This window comes from Dendrobates tinctorius, unplaced genomic scaffold, assembly GCF_039654945.1.
Source record: "Dendrobates tinctorius isolate UK_male_01 unplaced genomic scaffold, ASM3965494v1 ptg000297l, whole genome shotgun sequence".
Lineage (NCBI taxonomy): Eukaryota > Metazoa > Chordata > Amphibia > Anura > Dendrobatidae > Dendrobates > Dendrobates tinctorius.
Window position 1 is genome coordinate 1,501,396 of NW_027361964.1, and position 24,004 is coordinate 1,525,399.

The 24,004-nt window shown below is 44.4% G+C and overlaps 1 protein-coding gene across 1 annotated transcript; it reads left to right on the forward strand.

Moving 5' to 3' along the window:
- The first annotated feature begins 8,243 nt into the window (after positions 1-8,243).
- On the forward strand, positions 8,244-21,893 carry LOC141073134 (uncharacterized). Its single transcript, XM_073560494.1, has 4 exons — positions 8,244-9,252; positions 12,021-12,147; positions 12,276-12,349; positions 21,214-21,893. The coding sequence occupies exons 1-4, from the start codon at positions 8,934-8,936 to the stop codon at positions 21,654-21,656; spliced, it is 963 nt and encodes a 320-aa protein (XP_073416595.1). The 5' UTR covers positions 8,244-8,933; the 3' UTR covers positions 21,657-21,893.
- The last annotated feature ends 2,111 nt before the right edge of the window (positions 21,894-24,004 follow it).

The window sequence follows — 24,004 nt, forward strand, 5'->3', positions numbered from 1 at the left end:
GTGTCAGTGGTGGGACTGTGACATAGTGGTGACACAGGGTCCGCTGTCCGTCGCGTTTTGGTGGCAGCGGGACCCCCGTTAGTCGTCGCCCGTAAGTGGACGAACGGCCGTGGGCTGTTCGTCACAGAAACCATCTGCAGAGACTTTGAAGACTTAGGCAAGAAAGTGAAAGAACTGGGAGCGCAGGTGGTCTTCTCTTCCATCCTCCCAGTGGGTGGCCATGGAACAAGGAGGTGGAATAAGATTCTGCAGGTGAACAACTGGCTACGTCGATGGTGCCGTCAGCAACGATTTGGATTTCTGGATCACGGAGTGAACTACTTATACGATGGACTACTTGCTAGAGATGGGGTGCACCTTACGAAGACTGGAAAGCATGTATTTGGAAGCCGCCTTGCTACACTTGTAAGGAGAGCATTAAACTAGAACAACATGGGAAGGGAAGCAAAAGACCAGAAAAAGCCATACACCTGACAAATGCTATTGAGAACTCTGCTATTAGAAGTGGAAAGGAAGAACAAAGACGAAAGAATCTAATTAATAAAAACATTGGAGAAAGAGAAACCAATCACAAACTAAAATGTTTCTATACTAATGCACAAAGCATGGGCAACAAACAAGGAGAATTGGAACTACTAACACAGGAAAAGAAATATGATGTCATTGGAATCACTGAAACTTGGTGGGACAATACACATGATTGGAATACAAGACTAGAAGGATACAACTTATTTGCAAGAAACAGACTTGATAAACGAGGAGGGGGTGTCGCATTGTATGTTAGATACGCGTATATCTGCACAGAGATTGAAGCTTCAGAGACTGGGAGTTCTGTGGAAACTGTTTGGGTAAGAATACAAAGACAGAACAATGGAAAGGACACCATTGTAGGCATTTACTACAGGCCGCCTGTGCAAGCTGAAGATATGGATGAACTCTTTATGCATCAAATGGCCAAGTTCTCCAAAAAATATGACATAGTTGTCATGGGAGATTTCAACTATCCAGACATTTGTTGGGAATCTCTCTCAGGCAAAACTAACAGGTCAAGGAAATTCTTATCCTCTCTTGCTGACAACTTTATCTTCCAAAAGGTAAGGGAGAAAACAAGGGGAACTGCTACCTTGGATCTAATCCTTATAAACAGGGAGGAAATGGTTGAGGAGGTAAAAGTGGCTGGGACCCTAGGAGGCAGCGACCATGCTATTTTAGAATTTTGGATAACTAGAGGAGGAAGACCTGTGAAGACTCAGACGTCAAGGTTAGATTTCAGAAAGGCAGATTTTAAGGGATTCAGAAAGAGAATTGGAGGGATCCAATGGCTGGATATCCTTAAAGACAAAAATGTCCAGGAAGGATGGGAAATCTTGAAAAATACAATTCTCAAAGCACAGTTGTTAACAATTCTGAAAAGAGGGAAGAATAGGAAGCATTTAAGGAAACCTGGATGGATGAACACAGAACTTAAGCACATGCTAAAAAGGAAGAAAAACATGTTTATAAAATGGAAAGAGGGAGGCATATCTAAAGAAGAATATAATGCTGTCTGCAGAACCTGCAGGGCACAAATCAGATTATCTAAAGCTGAAAATGAATTGAGGCTTGCAAGAGATGTCAAAAGCAATAATAAAGGATTTTGGGGATATGTCAAAAGTAAAAGAAAAGTGAAAGATGCTATAGGATTTTTACAGGATGAAAATGATGAAATGGTAAGACAGGATGTTGAGAAGGCTGAACTTTTAAATTCCTATTTTGCATCTGTTTTCTCTCAGAAAGGAAATGTAACATCAACTGTTCTTCACTGTCCTATTAAGGGAATAGAAGAATCCAGGATATCTATAAACTGAAAGATAGTGAGGAAACACTTAGCTAACCTAAATGAATTCAAGTCTCCAGGTCCAGATGAATTACACCCCAGAGTACTGAAGGAGATAGCAGAAGAAATTTTTGAACCCCTCTCCATAATCTTTGAAAATTCTTGGAGAACAGGAGAAGTCCCAGAAGACTGGAGAAGAGCAAATGTTGTTCCTATCTTCAAAAAGGGGAAGAAGGTGGACCCAGGCAACTATAGGCCGGTGAGTCTGACTTCTATACCAGGAAAGATCTTTGAACAAATTATTAAACAACATATATGTCAATACCTGGATAAGAATGAAGTGATTAAACAGAGTCAGCATGGGTTTGTAACTAATAAGTCATGTCAGACTAACTTAATTTCCTTCTATGACGGTATCACTGATTGGGTGGATCAAGGAAATGCTGTAGATATAGTATATCTTGACTTCAGCAAATCATTTGACAAAGTCTCTCATACAATCCTTATTGAAAAAATGACTAAGTATGGAATGGACAAGGCAACTGTTAGGTGGATTCATAACTGGCTTAGTGATCGGACCCAAAGAGTGGTCGTAAATGGCTGCACATCCAGTTGGAAGAATGTCTCAAGTGGGGTACCACAGGGCTCTGTCCTGGGCCCTGTATTGTTCAACATCTTTATCAACGATTTAGATGAAGGAATTGAGGGTAAACTGATTAAATTTGCTGATGACACAAAGCTAGGAGGGATAGCTAATACTAGAGAAGAGAGAGAGGATTCAAAAAGATTTAAATAAACTGGAGAAGTGGGCAACTAACAGAATGGTTTTTAACAGGGATAAATGCAAAGTACTACATCTGGGCAATAAAAATGAAAAAAGCATATATAGAATGGGAGGAATAGGGCTAAGTGACAGCACATTTGAAAAAGACTTGGGTATACTAATAGATCACAGACTGAATATGAGTCAACAGTGTGATGCAGCAGCAAAAAAGGCAAATGCAATTCTAGGATGTATTAACAGAAGCATACAGTCTAGATCACGTGAAGTCATTATTTCCCTCTACTCCTCTTTGGTCAGACCTCGTCTGGAATATTGTGTCCAGTTTTGGGCACCACATTTTAAAAAAGACATCAACAAACTGGAGCAAGTTCAGAAAAGAGCAACCAGAATGGTGACCGGTCTGCAAACCCTGTCTTATGAGGAAAGGTTGCAGGATATGGGAATGTTTAGTTTGCAAAAGAGAAGACTGAGAGGAGACTTAATAGCTGTCTACAAATATCTAAAGGGCTGTCACATTGTAGAAGGATCAACTTTATTCTCATTTGCACAAGGAAAGACTAGAAGCAATGGGATGAAACTGAATGGGAGGAGACACAGATTAGATATTAGAAAAAACTTTTTGACAGTTAGAGTGATCAATGAGTGGAACAGGCTGCCACGAGAAGTGGTGAGTTCTCCTTCAATAGAAGTCTTCACACCAAGGCTGGACAGACATCTGACTGGGATGATTTAGCGAATCCTGCTTTGAGCAGGGGGTTGGACCAGATGGCCCAGGAGGTCCCTTCCAACTCTACGATTCTATGATTCTGGTCCCAAGATTGGCTGTGTGCTCCGGTTCGAACAGTGTCTGCCTTGTGGTACTTCTGGCTCTCTGAGGTGTAGATATGCGGGATCGCATGCTATATGGTCCCGAGATTGGCTGTGTGCTCCGGTTCGGACAGTGTGTGCCTTGTGGTACTTCTGGCTCTCTGAGGTGTAGATATGCGGGATCGCATGCTATATGGTCCCGAGATTGGCTGTGTGCTCTGGTTTGGACAGTGTGTGCCTTGTGGTACTTCTGGCTCTCTGAGGTGTAGGTATGCAGAGCTCTTTACACTACTACCAACTATACAAATGTCTTCGTCATACACAAAATTGCGCGCTATGTCTACTGAGGCATCCGGCCGATGATCTCGATCCTGTTGAGTGGTGGGATCCTCTTTCTTTTGTCGGGTGCCGACACGTGTATCTACGGCTAGCGCCATGAGCTGTTATAGTGACTCGGATCTACTAGTATATTATACAGTGGGGCAAAAAAGTATTTAGTCAGTCAGCAATAGTGCAAGTTCCACCACTTAAAAAGATGAGAGGCGTCTGTAATTTACATCATAGGTAGACCTCAACTATGGGAGACAAACTGAGAAAAAAAAATCCAGAAAATCACATTGTCTGTTTTTTTTTCATTTTATTTGCATATTATGGTGGAAAATAAGTATTTGGTCAGAAACAAGCAATCAAGATTTCTGGCTCTCACAGACCTGTAACTTCTTCTTTAAGAGTCTCCTCTTTCCTCGACTCATTACCTGTAGTAATAGCACCTGTTTAAACTTGTTATCAGTATAAAAAGACACCTGTGCACACCCTCAAACAGTCTGACTCCAAACTCCACTATGGTGAAGACCAAAGAGCTGTCAAAGGACACCAGAAACAAAATTGTAGCCCTGCACCAGGCTGGGAAGACTGAATCTGCAATAGCCAACCAGCTTGGAGTGAAGAAATCAACTGTGGGAGCAATAATTAGAAAATGGAAGACATACAAGACCACTGATAATCTCCCTCGATCTGGTGCTCCACGCAAAATCCCACCCCGTGGGGTCAGAATGATCACAAGAACGGTGAGCAAAAATCCCAGAACCACGCGGGGGGACCTAGTGAATGAACTGCAGAGAGCTGGGACCAATGTAACAAGGCCTACCATAAGTAACACACTACGCCACCATGGACTCAGATCCTGCAGTGCCTGACGTGTCCCATTGCTTAAGCCTGTACATGTCCGGGCCCGTCTGAAGTTTGCTAGAGAGCATTTGGATGATCCAGAGGAGTTTTGGGAGAATGTCCTATGGTCTGATGAAACCAAACTGGAACTGTTTGGTAGAAACACAACTTGTTGTGTTTGGAGGAAAAAGAATACTGAGTTGCATCCATCAAACACCATACCTACTGTAAAGCATGGTGGTGGAAACATCATGCTTTGGGGCTGTTTCTCTGCAAAGGGGCCAGGACGACTGATCCGGGTACATGAAAGAATGAATGGGGCCATGTATCGTGAGATTTTGAGTGCAAACCTCCTTCCATCAGCAAGGGCATTGAAGATGAAACGTGGCTGGGTCTTTCAACATGACAATGATCCAAAGCACACCGCCAGGGCAACGAAGGAGTGGCTTCGTAAGAAGCATTTCAAGGTCCTGGAGTGGCTTAGCCAGTCTCCAGATCTCAACCCTATAGAAAACCTTTGGAGGGAGTTGAAAGTCCGTGTTGCCAAGCGAAAAGCCAAAAACATCACTGCTCTAGAGGAGATCTGCATGGAGGAATGGGCCAACATACCAACAACAGTGTGTGGCAACCTTGTGAAGACTTACAGAAAACGTTTGACCTCTGTCATTGCCAACAAAGGATATATCACAAAGTATTGAGATGAAATTTTGTTTCTGACCAAATACTTATTTTCCACCATAATATGCAAATAAAATGAAAAAAAAACAGACAATGTGATTTTCTGGATTTTTTTTTCTCAGTTTGTCTCCCATAGTTGAGGTCTACCTATGATGTAAATTACAGACGCCTCTCATCTTTTTAAGTGGTGGAACTTGCACTATTGCTGACTGACTAAATACTTTTTTGCCCCACTGTATATATTTACAATATGCTTCTACAATGAATACAGGATTTCATGGTTTTAAGTGTTTTGATTTTTTTTTGTGCAATCCTTCTTGAACCCAGCGCCTCTTTTTTATTTTTTTGATTATATTTATAATATATATTTTTACACACAACAATAGAACGCTGGTTTGTCTTTTAATATATATTGTTTTATTTATAGTATTTCCTAATAAAATTGTTTTTATTACATCTCCTTTTGATTTAACGTGAATCCATATAGTTGGTGGCGCATCTGATGATGACGTATAAATAAGTGAACCCACTCTTGAGAAAATTTATTTTTCATCTGTAGGTGCTCCTCCCCTTATGCATAATTTTTTTTTTTTCTCGGCAATATTTCTTTATTCTATTGGTTTCTTCCTGATTTTTCTTATTCCTGCAAAAGATGTAATAACGATTATGTTAGAAATGGATCATTTGTAAGTAAGTCTGTATGATACTGGACGTTTTTTTCACGTCATGTGATGCTATTGACTCCATTTTTTGAATATGGGACTTATTAAGCAAACAGGTGCCTATGTATATACTTTTGTGTCTCCTGATGAAGGAGTCATAGTACTCCGAAACGCGTTGAATAAAGCCACTTTTTAATCTGAATATCCATTTGGACTTCTTTCTTTCAAGCAGCGCGGAGTTAATCCACCTTTTTTATCCCATTTTTTTTTTAAACTACAGAAGGAGGGACTGCAATGCACCCTGGACGACATGTGGTGGAGACCTCACAAAAGAGTTCACATTTTTAAGGAGTGTGACTCCTAGACTGGTAAAGCCTATGCAGTCAGTGCAAAGACTGGCCCACATTTATCCCTGGGGGGTGTCCTGCCTTCCTCCACGTATGGTGCTGTGTGGATTTCAGCATACAGCTAAACCTCATCCACTTCCCCAGTAAACAGACTGTATGGATTCTTAAGTCTGTATTTATTGAGGTGATGATGTGAACGATATGAGATTTGATATGGACGATATAGTGAAGGATAATGGGTAAAAACTAGAAGGAAATCGCAGCGAATCAGTACTTGGCACATTACAGCATGATACAGGATGCAATAACATGAATAAGAGGGACATTACAGAGATAGCACACAACACAGCATAACACAGAGGTACAGCTAACATGGCTATCTAGAGCGACTTCAGGCTGCCAGCATTGTACTACTTATAAAGACATGCATCTATCTGCATACAGAGAAAACTGCAATATGATACAAAGCACAACATGGCTAACTACACAATAGGCTACACGGTGGTTGCATATCTGTTCTAACACAGACATGTAGGTACATTTGACCCTCACCGGAATCCACTTGTCAGGAGCAGTTATTTCTAGGGAGAGAGAGCCAGGAACACGTGTGTAAGACTCAAAGGTCTGGGGGAAAATGTCTGCAAGCCTTCTTGCTGGGGAAACTAAGGGGGCGGTTTTAATCAGAACACATTACTTGTTAATGGAGAAATGTTCCTGTATCCACGAACAGGACAAATGGGTACCTAATGACCTCTAATGGTTATAACTGGTACTACATTATGAAAATTACTTGCTGCTCATAAAAGGGCAGAACAGGGGGTATACATATATATATATGAGTAATAGAATTGCAGAGGTAGGCCTCATACTCGTCCCATAAAAATGATGAAGGAAGGCATCATGCCCACCCTGTAAAAATAAAGAGTGATGGTCGCATGATGATCCTCTAACCATTATCAGCAACGATCATCTGATGACCATATAAAAAATTATGAGCAACGGCAGCATGTTGACCTTCAAAAAATTTAGAGTGAGTGCTGCATGATGGCCTTCTTGATATAGTGGAGGAGGAGAACAAGAAAAAGATGAAACCATGAAACATATGCCCTTTTTTGGGTGGAAAAGGGTGCATGGAAAAACACCAGAGAATAGGAACTTTTGCATTGGCATTATGTCTCTGCGTGCACCATCAGCAGCACTTCCCTGTCACCTACCGCATGGCTTTTACATTATAAATTAGGTATATAATATAGGCCTGCAAGTTTTGCTATTAATGGGGAAAAGAAAATATGTAGCCCTGAAAAGGACTTCAGTTTTTAGGTTGCAGAAGCCGTATACCTATAGAAGGACTGTAAGGCAATAAGCCCTGCCTATATGCCTCTAATCCAAAACTATCCTTCCTCCAGCCGCTATCCCTACACTGTATACAGATAACAGTGGTTTTGCTAGAGAGAGAACAGTATGTCGCCCTGAGAAGGACTTTTGTTTTAATGGTGGTATGCAAGTACTGCAATAGCAATGAACCCTGTCTATATGCCTGATGCCTGTCCTAACTATCCATGAGCTGCTCCCAGAAGAGAGCGTGAGGCGCATTCCATCACCGGGTCTCATATAACACCCCATACCAATCACAGCCAACATAGCTCCAGCATTACTGTGTACGGTAGGCAACCTCGCATAATTATTGGCTGTCTAGCAGCCGCGAGACATGTGGGGTGGGGACTCGAGCATGGCGATCGAGCAATGAGTGTACCCCAGTATCAAGCAGTGGTGAGCATGCTCACTCATCACTACATCACTAGTGAGGAAACCTCAGAAGAAGCAGTCATTTAATATTAGGAATCCCTTCCCCCGCTGAGGTTATGGAGCCCTGGGGGTGGTCCTGTATTTCCTGCAAAGGAGAGGGGGAAGGGCAGCTTTTTCTTCTCCACAAAGGGTTAACATGGCATCCTTTATATAGAAGTATCCGGAAGCGCAAAGTTTTACTTTCACTTTCTTCTTCTAAATACTGTGAATATTTCCACTTGCTCCATATCTGAGAGAAGAAGAAGCAAAGAAGGGAGAAATACCTGCTCCATTCCACACAGAACCGACTCCTCTACACAGAACCAGCTCCTCTCACCAGAACCAGCTCCTCCATACAGAACCGGCTTCTCTACACAGAACCGGCTCCTAACCAGCTCCTCTACACAGATCCAGCTCCTCCACACAGAACCAGCTCCTCTACACAGATCCAGCTCCTCCACACAGAACCAGCTCCTCTACACAGATCCAGCTCCTCTACACAGAACCGGCTCCTCTACACAGATCCAGCTCCTCTACACAGAACCGGCTCCTCCACATAGAACCGGCTCATCTATACAGAACCAGCTCCTCTACACAGAATCAGCTCCTCTACACAGATCCAGCTCCTCCACACAGAACCAGCTCCTCTACACAGATCCAGCTCCTCTACACAGAACCGGCTCATCTACACAGATCCAGCTCCTCTACACAGAACCGGCTCCTCCACATAGAACCGGCTCATCTATACAGAACCAGCTCCTCTACACAGAACCAGCTCCTCTATACAGAACCGGCTCCTCTCACCAGAACCAGCTCCTCCACACAGAACAGACTCCTCTACACAGAACCGGCTCCTCTACACAGAACAGGCTGCTCCAGAACCTGCTATGGATTCTCGGTCCATGAAGGATTATATCAAGAACTTCAGCCTAGATAACGGGGCTCTAGGTAATCAGGGATACTCCCGGGTTCTCCTGCAGCTGTTCGGTTACACCGGTCATGGGAAATCCTGCTTCATCAACTCCTGTAAGTACGTGCTGGATGATGGACCCTATACGGCCCATGCTAAGGTGGCCATGTCAACGGAGAAGCCCGAGACCATGATAAGGAATGCGTATGAGCTGACGGAGACCATTACCTTGGTGGACAACCGAGGCTGTGCCAAAATGAACAAGGATGAGACCGGGGAGATCTACGCCCAGATGGGTGAGTGCCGGAGATTATTTTCTATCATTATTATACATTTATATAGCGCCATTTATTCCATGGCGCTTTACATGTGAAAAGTGGAAATATAGACAAGTACAATAAACATGTATGACAAGGGACACACAAGTACATAAGGAGAGGGGACCCTGCCCATGAGGGCTCACAGACTATAGGGATGGGTGAGGATACACTAGGAGAGGGTAGAGCTGGTCGTGCGGCGGTTCAGTAGACTGCGGGTCATTGCAGGCTGTAGGCTTGTTGGAACAGGTGGGTCTTCATGTTCTTCTTGAAGGTTTCCGTTGTTGGTGAGAGTCTGATGGGTTGCGGCAGAGAGTTCCAGAGTATGGGGGAAGCACAGGAGAAGTCTTGTATGCGGTTGTGGGAAGAAGAGAAAAGGGGGGAGTAGAGAAGGAGATCTTGAGAGGATCGAAGGTTGCGTGAGGGTAGGTACCGGGAGACCATGTCACAGATGTATGGAGGAGACAGGTTATGGATGGCTTTGTATATCATGGTTAGGGTTTTGAACTGGAGCCTCTGGGCAATAGGAAGCCAGTGAAGGGTCTGGCATAGGGGGAGGTTAGAGAATAGAGGGGAGACAGCTGTATTAGTTGGGCAGCAGAGTGGAGGATGGACTGGAGTGGTGCCAGAGTGCTAGAGGGGAGGCCAGAGAGTAGGAGTAGGAGGTTGCAGTAGTCGAGGCGGGAGATGGTAACGTCGTGCACTAGTGTTTTTTGTGGTTTCGTGGTTGAGGAATGCACGGATCAGGGAAATATGTTTGAGTTTGAAGTGGAAGGAGGCAAGGGCTTGGATATGTGGATTGAAAGAGAGGGCAGAGACGAGGATCACCCCAAGGCACCGAGCGTGTGGGACTGGGGAAAGAAAGCAGCCACTGACATTGATGCATAGGTCTGGTGGACGGGTAGAGTGAGATGGGGGAAAGATGATGAATTCTGTTTTGTCCATTTTCAGTTTGAGAAAGCGAGCAGAAAAGAAGGCTGAGATAGCAGACAGACATTGTGGGATTTTGGTTAGTAAGGAGGTGAGGTCAGGTCCAGATATGTAGATCTGCGTGTCATCAGCGTAGAGGTGATACTGCAAACCATGGGATTCTATGAGCTGTCCCAGGCCAAAGGTGTAGATGGAGAAGAGTAGGGGTCCTAGGACAGAGCCTTGAGGAACACCGACAGGGGGCGAGGTGAGGAGGTGGTGTGTGAGAGGGAGACACTAAATGTTTGGTCTGCTAGGTATGATGCGATCCAGGATAGGGCCAAGTCTGTGATGCCAAGAGATGAGAGAATCTGTAGCAGGAGGGAATGGTCCACGGTCTTGAAGGCAGAAGACAGGTCCAGGAGAAGGAGAACAGGGTAGTGTTGTTTGCGCTTGGCGGTTAGTAGGTCGTTGGTGACTTTAGTTAGGGCAGATTCAGTTGAGTGATGCGGTCGGAAGCCAGATTGTAACCGGTCAAAGAGAGAACAGGAGGAGAGGTGGGAGGACAGTTCAAGATATACATGCTGTTCCAGTAGTTTTTTGAACAGCAATGGTTCCAATTTTGGGAGCCCTGATGTCTTGAATGCGCCGAGGAGGAGCAGTCCAGATCAGGTCCGTATCACCGTCCTAGATGTGGTCCTACATGACTGCTCAGTTGTTTGTTTTCGTGCCTTTGTTTTTTCTTCCCTTGTTCCAAGTCTCACAGTTTGTTCATTTCTTTCTATGTAGCCGTATGAGGGTTGTGTTTTGTGGAAAGCTTTGAGTGACACCCTTTACTTTACTAAAGTCAAATAATGGACTGGAAAATAAGAAAAAATAAATAAAATTAATCAAATGCAAAACAACAACGCAAATGCACCATTTTTTTTCTTTTTGCTGTTATGGCGGTATTGGAAATTCTGACTTTTTTATATTTATAATTAATGATTTGTAAGGGTTAAATCATATTTTGTTCGGTCAGACTTACAGATGCCGTGATAGCCAACATATTATTTTTTTTTTATTTTTGAAACTCCTTCATTTTTAAAGTGGTCAAACGGGAGGGATCTGTGTTTTTATGCTTTTTTTTAATTGATTTAATATTTGTAAGAAAATATACTTTTTGCAAGACCCTTGGGGAACTTGAACCTGTGGTCACTGATCACTATGTGTCGCACTATTATTTCAGTATATGGCAGTCTTCTGAGAAGCTCAACCTGTGGATGAGACAGACAGGACAACGGACATGGCAGACATGTGGTCCTTTACCGGGCTCCCAGCTGTCAAGTCAACCTATCAGCACCCTGTAATCTCACCGCAGGAGGGCCCCGAAAGCGAACATCTTACATGATGATGTCAGAGATTGTCAGCAGCGTTTCAGAGGAAACAAGCCGCGATCTGAGCTCGCACTGATTGCTGCTATTACAGGCCGATGACGGCTGTGTATCATCCTCTGAAGCCAGCTCCATACACCCATTGTATAATATGCGTCATTTATAGGGAGATTTTATGTTTGCTCATAGGTTTTTTCTCTTTTCATAAACCATAAAATCCTATTTGCTTTTGTAGCAGCTGCCTGACATTGAGAAATGCCGCTTCTCTACATTGTAACCTGTACGCACTGGTCCATGGCTGAGTTCAGCTCGAATATGACCTTAATATACAGCTCTCTGGACCCCATATAATATGCAGATACAGAAGAGTATGGCAGAAGACACCACAGACAGAGAAGAAAGAAGAAGACAAGTTTGGTGAGTGACTCCATGCCATTTATCAGATGTGTCTTCTCCACGATCCAGGGAACTTTCTGCCTTTGGGCTGTGAAGTCAGATGGCGCCCTGACTATGAAGACATGATGAACATAGTGCTGACTGCAGACTTGGTGGATCGCTCTGCAGATTTCATCGTTCCTGTGCTCGTCTACAGGTGAGAACTCCACATATATATCTGCAGATATTGTACAGTACGAGAGCAAGAGATGAAATATCTCTGAGAGCCTCTGCTCCATGACAGCTCCAGATGTGATCATGGTGTCATTCTCCGTTATCTCACAGTGCCAACACACAGATCGCCTCCGCAGAAGAAAGCGAGCTGAAGGAAATCCTCACTAAGGCCAAAAAAATAACAGGTAACAACAGAACCAGATTATATCCACATGTGCCATATAGTATCTATATATATAATAGCATACAGTGCCCAGAGTAGCAGTGCGATACACATAGCTGAGCGTGACCTCCTGGTCCAGGTGATGCCTCATATAATAATAATAATAATAAATTTTATTTCTATAGCGCCGACATATTCCGCAGCACTTTACATTTCAGAGGGGATTTGTACAGACAATAGACATTACAGCATAACAATAATCACATACAGTAGATTATAACAAATACCAAGAGGAGTGAGGGCCCTGCTCGCAAGCTTACAGTCTATGAGGAAAGAGGTAGACACGAAAGGTGGGTGGTAACAGTTGCCCTGATTGTATGGACCAGCCATAATGTTAAGTGTGTAACAGTACAGACACAGAGGGCTGATGGAGGCATAAAGCATGTGGGAACATGATGCGGGAAATCTGGTTATGGTAAAACTTTTGGCTCTGCCACACAGGGATAGGTTAGGTTAATGTGTTGAGGCGATAGGCCAGTCTGAATAAATGCGTTTTCAGGACACGCTTAAAATTGTGGGGATTGGGGACTAATCGTATTGACCTGGGAAGTGCATTCCAAAGAATTGGCGCGGCACGTGTAAAGTCTTGGAGACGGGAGTGGGAGGTTCTGACTATTGAGGATACTAACCTCAGGTCATCAGCAGAACGGAGGGCGCGAGTAGGGTGGTATACTGAAACAAGGGAGGAGATGTAGGGTGGTGCTGAGCCATGGAGGGCTTTGTGGGTGAGGGTAATAAGTTTATACTGAATTCTGGAGTGGATGGGTAGCCAGTGTAATGACTGGCACAAGGTAGAGGCATCGGTGTAACGATTGGTGAAGAATATGATCCTGACTGCAGCATTCAAGACAGATTGGAGAGGGGAGAGTTTGGTAAGAGGGAGACCGATTAGAAGAGTTACAATAGTCGAGACGAGAATGAATAAGAGAAACAGTAAGAGTTTTTGCAGAGTCAAAAGTAAGAAAAGGTCGAATTCTAGAAATGTTTTTGAGGTGCAGATGACAAGAGCGATCCAGTGATCGAATGTGGGGGGCAAAGGAAAGCTCGGAATCAAGTATGACCCCAAGACAGCGGGCATGTTGCTGGGGAGTAATAGTGGAACCACACACGGAAATGGCAATGTCGGGTGTAGGTACATTAGTAGCGGGAGGAAACACCAGGAGTTCAGTCTTTGACAGGTTCAGTTTCAGATATAGTGAGGACATGATATTAGACACAGCGTTTAGACAATCGCCAGTGTTTTCTAGAAAGGCTGGCGTGATGTCAGGAGAAGAAGCGTATAATTGGGTGTCATCAGCATAGAGATGGTACTGGAAACCAAATCTACTGATTGTTTGACCAATAGGGGCAGTGTACAAGGAGAAGAGGAGGGGGCCTAGAACCGATCCTTGAGGAACCCCAACAGTAAGGGGAAGGTGAGAGGAGGAGGAACCGGCAAAAGAAACAGTAAAGGAGCGGTCGGAGAGATAGGAGGAGAACCAGGAGAGAACGGTGTCCTTGAGGCCAATGGAATGGAGCATAGTGAGGAGGAGCTGATGATCCACAGTGTCGAATGCTGCAGAGAGATCCAAGAGAATTAGCATGGAGTAATGACCATTTGATTTAGCTGTTAGCAGATCATTAGAGACTTTAGTGAGGGCAGTTTCAGTGGAGTGTAAAGAGCGGAAACCGGATTGGAGAGGGTCGAGAACAGAGTTTTCTGAGAGATAGCGGATAAGACGGGAGTGGACCAGGCGTTCCAGGAGTTTAGAGATGAAGGGAAGATTAGAGACAGGTCTATAGTTAGCGGCACAGTTTTGGTCGAGGGATGGTTTTTTAAGTAGTGGATGTATGATGGCATGCTTAAATGAGGAGGGAAAAATACCAGAAGAGAGAGAGAGGTTAAATATTTTAGTTAGGTGAGGGGTGACAGCAGGGGAAAGGGACTGGAGGAGATGTGACGGAAATGGGTCACTGGTGCAAGTAGTTGGGCGAGAAGATGCAAGGAGCCTGCTTACTTCTTCTTCTGTGACTGGTTCAAAATCAGAGAGTGAGTTAGATGCAGTGGGGGAGGGAGGACAGTGCATGGTATGAGGGGATTTAGAGATAATTTCCTGTCGGATCTGGTCAATTTTTTCTTTGAAGTAATTGGCCAGATCGTCAGCTCGGAGCTCCGTGGTTGGGGCCTGTACTCTTGGATTGAGTAGAGAATGAAAAGTGTCAAAGAGACGTTTCGGGTTATTGGACAGTAAGGTGATGAGGGTGTTGAAATAGGTTTGTTTGGAGAGGTGAAGGGCAGTGTTGTATGTTCTAAGCATAAACTTAAAGTGGATGAAATCTTCGTGTAGATTGGATTTTCTCCACAGACGTTCGGCGCACCTGGAGCACCGCTGCAGGAAACGTGTTTGCACCGTGTGCCAGGGTTGTCGCCGTCTGCGTTGTGGTGTTCTATTTATAGGGGGTGCAAATTCATCCAGGGCACTTTGAAGTGTTTCATTGTAATGCTTCAATGCAGAATCAGGACATGAGAGGGAGGAGATAGGGGCCAATGAAGACTGCAAGTTCTTCAGAAGTTTCTGGGTGTTAATGGCCTGTATGTTTCTATAAGTCTGGACAGTGGGGGTGACCTGAGCAGCCTGGCAGTTCTTTATAGAGAATGAAAGAAGATTGTGGTCAGAGAGCGGGAGAGGGGAGTTTGCAAAATCATCCACTGCACAAAGCCGAGAGAAGACCAAGTCGAGGGAGTTTCCGTCTTCATGCGTTGGAGAATTAGTAAGCTGCGAAAGGCCAAATGAGGAGGTTAGAGATAAAAGGTGAGTAGCAGATGGGGAGAGGGGAAGAGCAATGGGGATGTTGAAATCTCCCATGATGAGGGTAGGGATGTCACAGGAGAGAAAATGTGGAAGCCAAGTGGCAAAATGATCCAGGAACTGATGGGAGGGGCCGGGAGGACGATACACCACCGCCACTCGCATGGAGAAGGGGGCGTAGAGTCTGACGGCATGGACCTCAAAAGAAGGGAAGACAAGTGAGGGTACTTGAGGGATAACCTGAAAGGTACATTTTGGTGATAGGAGCAGACCAACGCCTCCACCAGCTCTATTGTCTGATCTTGAGGTATGAGAGAAGTGTAGCCCCCTGTATGAAAGAGCAGCAGCAGTGGTAGTATCCGACTGCTGGATCCAGGTTGCAGTAAGAGCCAGGAGGTTAAGAGAATTAGAAAGGAAGAAGTCATGAATGAAGGAGAGTTTGTTACACACTGAGCGAGAATTCCAAAGTGCACAATTAAGAGAGACAGATGGCATGCAGGGAATATTAATCAGATTAGAGGGGTTTCTGAGTGTAGCAGTGGGGGGGTTTGACTTTCTATAACATGGGGGACCAGGGTTGGGAGCAATGTCTCCTGCAACTAGGAGAAGGAGGATAGAAAGAGTGAGCAGATGGTTAAGTGATTTGTGAGAGCGTCTCTGGTGTTGAATGGTGGGACTGGCTGGATCTGTGCAATTTAACAATGTGAAAAGAGCATGAGTGCTGTACATAGGAGAGGAAAGAAGCGAGGGGCCAATATGGATGGAGTGTGGAGAGTTAATGCCAGGGCGGTGGATGTGTGTGAATGCAGCGGCCAGGATAAAAATTACACAAATGCATATGGTATATATTTGTTGTACTCCAAATGTACAGAGAGTAGATGTATATAAATGTCTTACCTGTCTCCTGCCCTGTCTAACTGCCATGTTATAACTGCCAGAAGTACTTTGATACATGTACTTAGATTACATGTGCATAAATGCCACCCCTGCATAAATGCTCCCCGTAGCTAGGTCTGAATATATAGGAGGTTAAGGCTAAGTTTTTTTTTTTTTTTTTGTGGCCCTCTCTGCTCGTTAATCAATCACACTAAATTGAGACACCAGGACCCAATAAAATGTTGTGGTCAAATAAACACATGTCCAGCACTACATGGATCATAAAGCACTTTGAAAAGTTTCTTGACCTCACAACATAAGGGGACAAGCAGAGTAAGTTGAAAAAAACTATATACCAGATATAAGCTTGCAGAGTTGAAAACACATAGATAGCATTCAGGATTAACTGCTTGCTGACATTGAATGGAGACACAGGAGTGGATTCAGAGCAGAGATTGGAAAAGCTGGTTACCTGTATGAAGAGACCTATACAATGCATTTTATTGTAATGTAAATAGAATAAATATAATTATCTGCCTTCTACATTACTCTGTGCTCCTCCTCCTAGACCTGTCCTCCGCCTTCTACATTACTCTTTGCTCCTCCCCCTAGACCTGTCCTCTGCCTTCTACATTACTCTGTGCTCCTCCTCCTAGACCTGTCCTCCGCCTTCTACATTACCCTGTGCTCCTCCTCCTAGACCTGTCCTCTGCTTTCTACATTACTCTGTGCTCCTCCTCCTAGACCTGTCCTCTGCCTTCTACATTACTCTGTGCGCCTTCTCCTAGACCTGTCCTCTGCCTTCTACATTACTCTGTGCTCCTCCTCCTAGACCTGTACTCTGCCTTCTACATTACTCTATGCTCCTCTTCCTAGACCTGTCCTCTGCCTTCTACATTACTCTGTGCTCCTCCCCCTAGACCTGTCATTCGCTATCTACATGACTCTTTGCTATTCCTTTAAGTTCTGTCCTCTGCCTTTAGCATTACTCTTTGATAGTCCTCATAAACATGTCCTCTGCTCTACACTCCCTAGACCTGTCCTCTGCCTACTACATTACTCTGTGATCCTCCTCCTGGACCTGTCCTCTGTCTTGTACAACACTCTATGCTTCTCCTCCTAGATATCTCGTCTGCCTTTTCTGCTTCTCATACATAGAAAACATAAGCCTCCACAACAGAAGTTCTATTCCCCCCCCTCCCAAAAAGTCTAATACAGCCCCACGTAGCCCTCCAAACAGTATACTGGCCCCCAGATAGCCCTCCAAAAAGTATTATGGGCACTACATAGTCCTCTATACACTATAATGGGCATCATCTGGTTCTCTATACAGTATAATGGGCACCACATAGTCCTCCATACACTATAATGGGCATCATCTGGTTCTCTATACAGTATAATGGGCACCACATAGTCCTCCATACACTATAATGGGCATCATGTGGTTCTCTATACAGTATAATGGGCACCACATACAGTCATGGCCAAAAGTATTGACACCCTTGCAATTCTGTCAGATAATACTCAGTTTCTTCCTGAAAATGATTGCAAACACAAATTCTTTGGTATTATTATCTTCATTTAATTTGTCTTAAATGAAAAAACTCAAAAAGAATTGTCCTAAAGCCAAATTGGATATAATTCCACACCAAACATAAAAAAGAGGGTGGACAAAAGTATTGGCACTGTGCGAAAAATCCTGTGATGCTTCTCTAATTTGTGTAATTCACAGCACCTGTAACTTACCTGTGGCACCTAACAGGTGTTGGCAATAACTAAACCACACTTGCAGCCAGTTGACATGGATTAAAGTTGACTCAACCTCTGTCCTGTGTCCTTGTGTGTACCACATTGAGCATGGAGAAAAGAAAGAAGACCAAAGAACTGTCTGAGGACTTGAGAAACCAAATTGTGAGGAAGCATGAGCAATCTCAAGGCTACAAGTCCATCTCCAAAGACCTGAATGTTCCTGTGTCTACCGTGCACAGTGTCATCAAGAAGTGTAAAGCCCATGGCACTGTGGCTAACCTCCCTAGATGTGGACGGAGAAGAAAAATTGACAAGAGATTTCAACGCAAGATTGTGCGGATGTTGGATAAAGAACCTCGACTAACATCCAAACAAGTTCAAGCTGCCTGCAGTCCGAGGGTACAATAGTGTCAACCCGTACCATCCGTCGGCATCTGAATGAAAAGGGACTGTATGGTAGGAGATCCAGGAAGACCCGACTTCTTACCCCGAGACATAAAAAAGCCAGGCTGGAGTTTGCCAAAACTTACCTGAAAAAGCCTAAAACATTTTGGAGGAATGTTCTCTGGTCAGATGAGACAAAAGTAGAGCTTTTAGGGCAAAAGCATCAACATAGAGTTTACAGGAGAAAAAAGAGGCATTCAAAGAAAAGTACATGGTCCCTACAGTCAAACATGGCGGAGGTTCTCTGATGTTTTGGGGTTGCTTTGCTGCCTCTGGCACTGGACTGCTTGACCGTGTGCATGGCATTATGAAGTCAGAAGACTACCAACAAATTTTGCAGCATAATTTAGGGCCCAGTGTGAGAAAGCTGGGTCTCCCTCAGAGGTCATGGGTCTTCCAGCAGGACAATGACCCAAAACACACTTCAAAAAGCACTAGAAAATGGTTTGAGAGAAAGCACTGGAGACTTCTAAGGTGGCCAGCAATGAGTCCAGACCTGAATCCCATAGAACACCTGTGGAGAGATCTAAAAATGGCAGTTTGGAGAAGGCACCCTTCAAATATCAGGGACCTGGAGTAGTTTGCCAAAGAAGAATGGTCTAAAATTCCAGCAGAGCATTGTAAGGAACTCATTGATGGTTACCGGAAGCGGTTGGTCGCAGATATTTTGGCTAAAGGTTGTGCAACCAAGTATTAGGCTGAGGGTGCCAATACTTTTGTCCGGCCCATTTTTGGAGTTTTGTGTGAAATGATCAATGTTTTGCTTTTTGCTTCATTCTCTTTTGTGTTTTTTCATTTAAGACAAATTAAATGAAGATAATAATACCAAAGAATTTGTGATTGCAATCATTTTCAGGAAGAAACAGAGTATTATCTGACAGAATTGCAGGGGTGTCAATACTTTTGGCCATGACTGTAGTCCTCCATACACTATAATGGGCATCATCTGGTTCTCTATACAGTATAATGGGCACCACATAGTCCTCCATACACTATAATGGGCATCTTCTGGTTCTCTATACAGTATAATGGGCACCACATAGTCCTCCATACACTATAATGGGCATCTTCTGGTTCTCTATACAGCATAATGGGCACCACATAGTCCTCCATACACTATAATGGGCATCTTCTGGTTCTCTATACAGCATAATGGGCACCACATAGTCCTCCATACACTATAATGGGCATCTTCTGGTTCTCTATACAGTATAATGGGCACCACATAGTCCTCCATACACTATAATGGGCATCTTCTGGTTCTCTATACAGCATAATGGGCACCGCATGTTCCTTCTTACAGTATAATGGACCCCATATAGTCTTCCATACATAAAAAATAAATAAACAAATACATCTCCCCGTTTCCTTTGCTCCAGTCTCTACAGCTCGTCTTATGACCCTGTGCACTGCTCGACACAGAGGCCACGCTGTAGTAATGTCTTTGCATCCTCAGTCCTGAGCTGAGACCAACCTCAGACGCAGAGGGGAATGATGAACTGTGTTGGCATTCCGGATGAGGATGCTGATACAGTTGAAGTTACGATGCCGGGCGGGGGCCTAGTGCCAGAGTTTTAATTTCAAACCTTTCCTCTGTCTTTTATTTTACTCTTTGCTCCTCTTTCTAGACCTGTCTACAACCTTCTACGTGATATCATTCGTTTTGTAAATCTCTCCTCTGCGTTCCTCATTGCTTGGTGCTCCTCATTCTCTAGTTGCCCTCTGTCTTGGGCACGGTCTTCTCTTACCTTTTGTTTGTGATTACAGACTTGGCCTCTCTTTTGCATCTTCTCAAGTGTCACCTGGCTGAGAGTTTAGCCTCTCCTACTTACTCATCACCGCTCCTTCTTGCCCTCTGTGCTGATGTCCATCAAAGCTTTGAGACCCTTAATCTTCTTTATTTAAATGCTTTTCCTGAAACCCGTCATTGGCACAGCTTTCAGTGCCACTTTTATGCTAATACTTAATCTTGCCTGTCTGGTCTAGATGTCACCTTTCTGCTTTACAGATTTCCAAGCAATCAAGATATATTCGCCTTAGTCTCTTCTCAATTTCTAAAACGCGTTGTAGATTAAACCAAATACATGATCTTTCCAAAATTTCACGCACTTCCCTGCCAGTCCTATCAAGAACAATTAATGACTCCACATGTTCCCCAGTCTCACAGTTCCCCTGGCTCTATATAACCTTATACTCCGCACCGTATTTCAACCCACTCATCCCACCCTCACCATCTTGTCGCCTCAAACTTAAAAACATGTCTTAGATCTTTTGTTTCTCCAACATCAAGTTGACTTGTCAGCAGCAATGCTGGTACAGACCCTCAACCTCTCCCACCTGGATTACTGCAGCTTCCTTCCTGAATAAGTTTTTTTTGCAACCTCCCGCCTTTCAGTCTTACAGCCCCTTCCTATGGTACCTAGAATAAAACTGCTGTAGTCTCACTGTTATGGCAGCCCAAATATGATCCTGGCCACCTCAGATGCTGACAATGACAGAAGGATGGACAACGATGAGACTTCAACAGCCACTACTTCTGAGAAAGAGCCAACATATAATTAGCGGTCAGATTCTGGGTGCCTAACTTATATGACTGGTCTCATCTGGGAATCAAGATGTCTTAAATCATCTGGCCGCTGTGTGTTACATACACTTTCTCCTCCATATTTGGTTTATTTAATCATTTCCATCCTGTGGTTCACCTCCTAGTCGGCCTTGTTCCTATCACAGAGAGAGGAAAGGAGACAGGGACAATCTCTGCAGAGTCTCCAACCAGAGCTCCATGGCTGGAGAATGGTGGGTATATCGAGCTACTGCCTGGATCTGCATTGAGAGGAGGAACCAGGCCAGAACTGAGGGACAGAACCATAGACCTCTGTTGAATAGATCTAAGACATAGAGCCATTAATTATAAGCAATAACCTGCATTACATGGACATTATGAATCCTCCACACCATTGTCTCCTAGGTCTCTTTCCCACCGTGGTCATCACCCGTAAGCTGAGTGAGCATCTCCCAGACATCCAGGAGAAGTTCAGGAGGATGGGAGTGGATAACATATTCCCCGTGGATAATTACACAGTGGAGGATCACGGAAAAACTCGGGGGAAACATGAAGGGATCCTAAAGTGTCTGTACGAGATCATGAGAGACGTGGAGTTCCGGATGGAGGAGACTCGAAATCCTGGCAAGGAGAAGATGGAGAGGAAGAAAATCTTATTAGAATTTGCCCATTATAGAGGCCTGGAGAAAATACAGAAAAAATTGGACACAGAGGTGTCCAAGTGGGAAGATTTAAAAAAATGGATAACAGAGAGCAGAGATCCCATCAGGAGGTTCGATTTGTTGAGACGCATGGGCGAGAACGTAAATCCATTTGGTGATATTTTTCAGATGTTATTTAGGAAGTAGAGGTAGACTGCCATAAAGTGTCTTATAGAGAGGTGCTATCCTATATAGAGGACGTTCTATCAACTTTTAACATTTCAACATTTCAATACCAGAGACCTACATGATATTAGATAACAGAACCTGCCTTATTCTGCATCTGTGTCTGCCATGTGTGATTCTGAGCTCCTCGGGGGCGGGGACTGACGTGAATGGAAAATATTAAAACTACATATTAAATAAAGAAAATAAAACATGAAATATAGAAGATTTTTAAATGATTGATTTTACATCAATAGGAAAATATCATTTATATAATATAATCAATTGTGATCGACATTAATCACCGCAGCCGCTGATCACAGAATTCAATCCTCAGTGTTGTTTAATGGCCGAGATGGTGGTGAGAGACCGCAGCTTCCAAACTGCTCCATCTCCTCATCAGAGGTCAGATAGATCCCAGAATCTGAGGGGTCACATATTATACACACAAGACACAGGAATAGTGCTGTAATAAGACGAGTGGTAGAAGCAGTAGCACTGCAGGGGAAGTGCACGGGGTGTGAGCAGTTGTGCCTGGGGTGTGCAGGGGGTCTGTAGGGTTTTGTGGGTTGCATCTGGGCTGTGTAGTAGGTGTGGGGGACATGTGGGGATTGTGTGAAGGCTGTGTGGGGTGTGTGCAGTGAATGTCACGGGAGGGTGGGGGGATGTGCAGGGTTTCAGGGGGTTTATGTAGGGGGTTCCCTCAGGCTCTGTAGATGGTTTCTAAGGGTAATCCATGGGCAACCCAAGAGATGGTCGGCCATCCAGCACGTCACTAAAAACAGACTTTTATTTGAAATGTTAAAACATATCGGACATGGAAAAATCAGACACAGAGGAAAGATGTCCCACAAAAAACTGGATGAAGAATCATCCTATCCCGTCTCTGGATCAATTATTGTGGAGCTTGGATCCATGCAGTCCGTGGATCTGGTGATTTTCTCTAAATTGATGTGTGGGGTGATTGAGGAATGTTCCATGGTTGTACAGACGGTGTGTGGGGTGTTTTAGGAATGTTCTTGGGTGGGGTGTTTGAGAAATATTCAAGGGGTGTACAATCATCGTGTGTGGTGTTTTAGGAATGTTCAGGGATATACAGGTGGTGTGTGGAGTGTTGGAGGAATGTTCAGGAGTTGTACAGGCAGTATATGGGGTGTTTGAGGAATGTCCTGGGGTGTACCGGCGGTGTGTGCAGTGACTGAGGAATGTTTGGAGTGTGTACAGGAGGTGTGTGTGATGTTTGGGGAATGTTCTGGGGTGCACAGGCAGTGTATGGGGTGTTTGAGGAATGTTTAGGTGGTGTGTGATGTTTCAGGAACCTTCTGGGGTGAACAAGCGGTGTGTGTGGAATGTTTGAGGAATGTTTGGTTGGTGTACACGCATTGTGTAGAGTGTTCGAGAAATGTTCGAGGATGTACAGGTGGTGTGTGTGGGGTGTTTGAGGAATTTTCCAGAGAGGTGGGGTGTTTGAGGAATGTTTGGGCATATACAGGCGGTGTGTGGGGTTTTTGTGGGGGATGTTCGGGGGTGTACAGGTGGTGTGTAGAGTGTTTGAGGAATGTTCAGGCGGTGGACAAGCAGTGTGAGCGGTGTTTGAGGAATGTACTGGGGTGTAAAGGCGGAGTGTGGGGTGTTTGAGGAATGTTCAGGCGGTGTACAGAGTGTTTAAGGAATATTCAGGCGGTGTATAAGTGGTACATGGGGAGTTCGAGCAATGTTCGGGGGGTGTACAGGTGGTGTGTGGAGTGTTTGAGGAATGTTCTGGGGTCTACAAACGGTGTGTGGGGTGTTTGTTGAGGATGTTTGGGGGTGTACAAGGGGTGTGTGGTGGAAGGTGTACAAACCTTTCTGTATGTTGTATATGGAGGGGGCTGCTCCTAGTATGGCCCTGTTCACATTAGCCTGGAAGTGGCAGTCAGTCTTTTGTTATTGATACTGTGAGACGTGTCCGGCCCCTGCTGCTGCTGGTGCTGCCCGGACATTTTTACCAAATAATGAATGTCGTTAATAGTAAATAAAAACAGGCGATGAGAACGGCGTTCTTATTCTCTGCAGCATGTTACCGCACACGATGGGGACAGTCAGGGCATCTGCCAGCATCCGTGACTTGGCGCTCTCCTGGGTCCACATTCCTGCAGGAGGCGCTGCAGGACCCTCCTCACACATAGTGCAGGGGGAAGGGGGACAGTGATGAGTCTGAGTCAGGGGGAAAGTGAAAGTCTGAGCGATTCCTGGAAATCAGCAAACAGAAGAGAAACAGGAGAAGGGGAGTCACGTAGGCAATGTGTAATGTGCAGCAGAGACCGCAGCAGGGGGAAACAGGGCAAAAA